Here is a 6,000-nt window from a genome sequence, read left to right on the forward strand (position 1 = left end):
CAGGAGAAGCCTCAGGGAAGGAAAGGCCTCATTACAGATGAAATGTTGATTTCCTTGGGCTTTGCTGATAAGCTTCAAAGACTAGTTAGCCCTGGCCTCCGGAGTGAGAGCCCATCAAGGCTGAATTTTGCTAAAAGGCAATCTTTCAAAAATAATAATAAAATCTATGAGCTCTTTGGATCAGTAGGGCACCCGGTGAAGCACCTCATATACATGTTCACATTTAATCCCCCCATCTACCCTTTGAAGGTAATATCATCACCATTCCCATTTTACTAGTGAAAAAAAACAGGCCCCAAAATCAGACAGCCAGTAAAATTCAAAGCTAGGTCTATACTGATGGCTTCTAGAAAAATCTTTCCCTCACCTGAAGTCTGTTGATGAGATATAGCACTCGAGGGCCAGGCTAAGCACTCTGAGGAGTTGATGCCATTCCCTTCTCTTTCACTTCTTTCCATGAATCCCCATACCCACCCAAACACCTAACATCATAGAAACCACTCACCATTTCCTCCATGACCATCTCCAAGATGTTCTTGAGAACATCCATTCCCCTGCCCCACCAAAGGCCGATGGCTATCAAAAAGGTGAGAATGCATCATGGTGTGTTTCAGACGGGCTAGATGGAGAAGAAGGCAGAGAGGAAAGGAAAAGAAATTTAGATGAATTGAGATGAGGTCCTCATGCCCCCAAGCCAGTGGGCCTCTGTCTCCTCTCCCTGACACTTTAGACCCAGGAGAAGGTACTCCGTAGAGGAAATATGGGCATTATAATTACTGGCCTTGTGCTTGCTGTTGCCTTGTGAAAGACTAGACTGAGGTGTTTAAGTAGAAGCCAGGAGACCATTTACAGCTAGGAGAAAAGAGGTACCCCCAAGGTGGAGAGCTGCCATAAACCAGTTCTTGCCTAGTTACTGACTTGGTTGTGACTTGAGGGCCAGTGGGCAGGGGCTGCTGTGGAGAGGGAAGCCTCTGCTGCTCAAACTCTTGAGCTACCAGCATCTCTCATTAAAGTTAACAACAGACAACCTCTCTGAGACCCCCCAACCATCCAGATATTCTTCAAATGCTACCGATATTGCTGAAACTTTAATATGTTCAGTTTAGAAACACTAGACAGAACTAACTCCGTATGCAAGCTGGTACTCCCTGTGGATAGAGGTCCACTGGGCTCCTTGGGCTTCCTGGGATGGTCCCAGAGCTGGGACATATCACTGAAAATGTGGGTCACGACCAGCATTGCCTCCAGAAACAGGCTTGGAACCTCCATCAGCAGTCCCATTTTCAAGACTTACCCTTAAAAATCTTGATTCACAAGTTAAAAGAGAAGTTGCAATCCATGTTTGAGGCTTGGCCGATTAACTCAAACAATGAAGTAATCAGGAGAAAAAAGAATTTTTTTTTTTAAGATTTTTTGTTTATTTACTTGACAGAGATCACAAGCGGGCAGAGAGGCAGGCAGAGAGAGAGAGAGGGGGAAGCAGGCTCCCTGCAGAGCTGAGAGCCCAATGAGGGGCTTGATCCCAGGACCCTGGGATCATGACCTAAGCTGAAGGCAGAGGCTATAACCCAGTGAGCCATCCAGGCGCCCCAAGAGAAAAAAAAATATTTTTGTATGCTTTTATATATTGTGGAAAATATAGAAATTCTAAAGGATGTCAACCTAAACATTTTGAAACTTAAATCCCCTAAGTAATTTTTTTCTAGCTGATAAAGATCTCAGCCAATAAATAGCATATATAGTCTAGCAACAATTAATGCAATAAAATTACTGTAAAGCACTAGAATATGATATTCCCTGGAGTTCCTGCCCACAGATTAATTCCACATCACCAAAACTATACTCTGCATCCGGGATGGGCAAATTACCACCCACCAGTCAAATCCAGCCCACTGCTGGTGCTCACAAATAAAGTTTTATTGGAACATGGCCACACTTATCACTCATATATTATAAATGGCTGCTTTCACACGAAAACAGTAGTTAAGTAGCAGAGACTATGGCTCATGAAGCCCAAAATATTCACTGTCTGGCCCTGAACAGAAAAAGCTTGCTGACTCCTGCTTTTCCTTTTAATCACCTTATTAGGTGTACCTGACTGTTTAGAATTGAAAATCCTGGAAAGAAGAAGTTGTGTGTATTTACACAGAAGGCACGGGGCAAAGCCCTGTCTACAAATTTTGTGATCAATGTTGTCTGAAGTGGAGAATGCTCTTATCCTCCAAATGGAAAACAGTAGACAAAATGAAAATGGCTCTGCTGAAACACCCTCCGGTGAGGGTGAGGGGGCAGTGACAATTGTGTTTGCAAAGTACGGTCAATGATACCCACGCAGATCGCTGCTTTCCATTCTGGAGGCCCTGTTCACGGTGTTTCGGAACAGATGGTACCTGCGCATGGGGATACCCGCCACACCGGCCCCACAGGACCTGCAAGAAGGAGAGCAGAAGGGCACAGGCCATCTGCATTTCCCAAGGGCTGGCCTGCGCCAGCACACGAGGTCCGTGAATGCAATTCAACAAATATTGAAGCGCCCTCTTCAGGCAGAGGTTGGCAGCACTTCTTTGCATTTACAAAGAGGCAACCGACAGAATCCTTGGCTTCGGTGGAAAACAACATAATCAATAACGATAAGCTGAACGATGGTAAGCCCCACTCATTCACTTGCAAAAGCCCGAACTCTCAAGATGACAGTATTAGCAAGCAGGGCCTTTGCAAGATAGGTTTAGATGAGGTTCTGGGGATAGTGCCCATATACCAAGAGGAGACACCAGAACTCTCTTTCTTCCCTAGGTGACGAAAAGAAGGCAGCCAGCCTTTGGTGAGATAGGAAGAGGGTTCTCATGGGAACCGACCACAATGAAACCCTGATCTCAGACTTTCCTGCCTCCGGAACTGTGAGAAAATAAACGTCTGTTGTTTAAGCCACCCAGTCTACAGTATTTTGTTATAACAACCAAGCTAAGACAGAAATTAATGATGATGTTATTCATGCACTAGAGATGTGAGCAAAGCAATTGTGGCACAAATGTGGGAGTAATTAATTCTGATTATGGGCCAGGTTTTATTTTAGTCAAGCCTCGGAGGACAGGTAGGAGCAGGTCTAGCTACATAGCTTACAGGGCCTGGTCTAAAATGAAAATAAGGAACTCTTCATTCCAAACTTATTAAGAAATTAAGAAAATTAACAATTATTATTAATATTGTAAAATATTATAGTGATAATTATATTATTAATTTTTTTAAAAAATACATTAATACTTAAACTAAGAAGAGCATTAAACCAAGTGATGGTTGCTTCCGCACAGGTCACGTGCCCATGAGTTTGACCCAAAACAGACCAGATCAAAGAGTCACAGGAAATATCAGCCCCATTTAACTGTCCTGCTTCTTGGTCTCCTCCTAACTTTTGGTTCAACACCTTGGAGTCTCTGCGTGTCTTCTCTGTTCCCAAGTAATCTGGCTAGCTGGAAACACATTTACAGAGACAATTCAACATTTTGTTTCCCTTTAATGTTTACCATTCAACTTCAGGGTCCTAAAAACCTCAGGCCTAGGACTTGAATCCAGAATCACCTGCTGCTATCCATGGGTCCTAAGGCCAAGGGCTGTCTACTGTGTGGACGCCAGTCCGGAGCCCGAGCTGCTCCTCAGGCACGTGCCCAATTGCAAAGTAGATGATGGTGCTGAGGAAGTGCAAGGACATCGTGGCAATCTCATGCACGTGATGGATTCCATCGCAAGTGGGAAGTCCGCTGGCCACCATGTATGCATCTCCAGTGATTTCCACCTGAAAATAAAGCAACAAAGTGGCATTGCTCTGAGGCCCCCCACTTTGAAGAGCCACACCCCCTGACTTCCACTCCTTCCATGTCCCAGCATTTCCGGGAGTTTCTGCCCTTGTCTTGCTTCTTCCAGAAAGCCTTCCTTCCCCAAGCCCTCATGCACACATTCACTGTTTCCTCCTCTGAACTCTGAGAGCGGTGGGGACTGTATTTCCTCTATTCAAGTTCAAAACCAGTTAAGCAGGAAGCAATGCACAAATGGGGTAAATCTTGAAGAATCGCAGGTATCCATCAAGAGGACTTCATCTTACCCAACCTGAAGGTACATACGAGAGCTTCACCCCATACAAGGGCTCTTAGATACCTTTATACATAGGTATGCATTAGACACAACGTATGCTTCTACTTATGTACAAATGCATTTATCTGCCTGATTTGTCCTCTTCTCTCCCCTGATAAATCCCTATAAAATTACCTTTCAGATTCTGCATTCGCAATAGAGAATAAATGACTAGTGTAAACTTGAAAGGTACAACCCTTTCCAGATACACATGCATTTTAGCAGAATCCAAAGATGATGCAGTAAAGGTGGAATTTCCGGCTTTAGCCAGGCAGGAAAAGCACCTCTGTCTACTGGTCACCCCCAAATTTTACAAAATCAACCCATACACAAATCTGATTGCTTCTAGGCTACCTGTCCCCATCACGGGTACATACACCCTTTAGACACTGACTCTGATTTAGTATTAACTCATGCAAAACATAACAGGGAAGATAACACCAAAAGGAAATCCCAGAGGATGCCCTTCTGAGCAGAATAGCTTCCATTTGGGGGTACGTGTGACCTACCTTTGTGAGTATCCTCACCATCTTTGCTTTCACCCTTGAACAGAGGCATATCTGTGGGGAACACTGGGGGATAATCATTAAGGATATGTCCTTGTGGACCTGACCACACTGTCCCCCAAATCTCCCTGGCCCCAGGGCCACAGGCAGAGCCCTGCAACCAAGATCAGAGCAGGAAACCTGTGGTTGCCCCAGGCATGCATGAGTTTGGACACCTGCCCTCGGGATCCGGCCCCATCAGAAAACTCAGAGAACACCCAAAGCATCCATCATTGAATGAATCCAAATTATTCATTTTTGCTATCCTCCCCTGAACAATCTTTTTTTTTTTTTTTTTTAACTCTGGGTAACCATATTCATACATCCCTGAGTGGTACGAGGCAGACCATTGTTTCTCATTTTAGACACAAGTCTGATAGCTACCCTTGGGGGCCCATCTTCAACCACACTGCTTAGGATCACAGGAACGGAAGTGAGACTCACATAGGGTCCAAAGACAACCATTAAAGGACAGTAAATGTGAGCCTCTCTGAATACGAAGAAAACATCAGGAGCGAGCTGGAGGAATTAGTCAGTAGAAGGCCAATGCCTCTTTAGAAATGTGTTTACTACGAGATAAAATAATGGAAGAAAACAAGGAGCAACTAGTGATTCTTGACAAGTGCATACATCTGTGATTAATTAAGCCCTTTCCCAAGAAAACAAACAAGAATAAAATATTGAGTTTCTGCCATGCACCGGGATAGAATGCCAGCCTGAAATAGAGCCTTCCCTGGCTGACAGCGAGGGCGGCGTCCACCCTCACTCCAGCCCCAGAGTCAGCGACAAGGAGAGCGTGTCCCCTCACAGCCCAGGAGCCAAGTGTCTCACCTCACACACATCATATGTTTTAATGATGTCATCAAATAAATTGTGCAGGTCATTAAGGAGCATCACAACTTGCAAGGGGACCTGAGAGAACTCAGATCTGTGAATCCAGCAATGTCAGAGAAAAAGATTGTCATGGATTCAAAATGTTCCGGTTCCACAGACCTTCCAGCTGTGCACTGTTCTCCAACAAAGCTGAAACCAGAGAATAGGGACTGGCTTTGAACAGACTCTCTTACTCATCTCGCCTCCTACAGACCCGGGCAGAGTCATGCTTATAGACCCTCTGGCTTCAGTGGATTAGGTTTTTGGTGAACAAAAATTCCATCACCTAAAGGGATTCTTCTGACTCCCATTTCTCCACCTGCATTTTCTCCAAAGAGATACTTTCCTTGGTGGGTATAAATTGGAGGAGGGCAGAGTAGGTTACAGGAATGCCTTTACCATAAGGATTTTCTCCCGGAGGGCATCTCATTTTCCCCTGTTGGCTATAGAGTTTGAT

General features: G+C 44.7%; 1 protein-coding gene across 1 annotated transcript; it reads right to left on the minus strand.

Moving 5' to 3' along the window:
• Positions 1-3,494: 3,494 nt before the first annotated feature.
• Positions 3,495-5,574, minus strand: LOC309858249 (guanylate cyclase 2G-like). Its single transcript, XM_082718959.1, has 3 exons — positions 5,502-5,574; positions 4,635-4,697; positions 3,495-3,790 (listed from the first exon to the last, which is right to left on the minus strand). The coding sequence occupies exons 1-3, from the start codon at positions 5,562-5,564 to the stop codon at positions 3,596-3,598; spliced, it is 321 nt and encodes a 106-aa protein (XP_082575085.1). The 5' UTR covers positions 5,565-5,574; the 3' UTR covers positions 3,495-3,595.
• Between the last annotated feature and the right edge of the window lie 426 nt (positions 5,575-6,000).

This window comes from Mustela nivalis (assembly GCF_964662115.1).
Source record: "Mustela nivalis genome assembly, chromosome: 2".
Taxonomy (NCBI): domain Eukaryota; kingdom Metazoa; phylum Chordata; class Mammalia; order Carnivora; family Mustelidae; genus Mustela; species Mustela nivalis.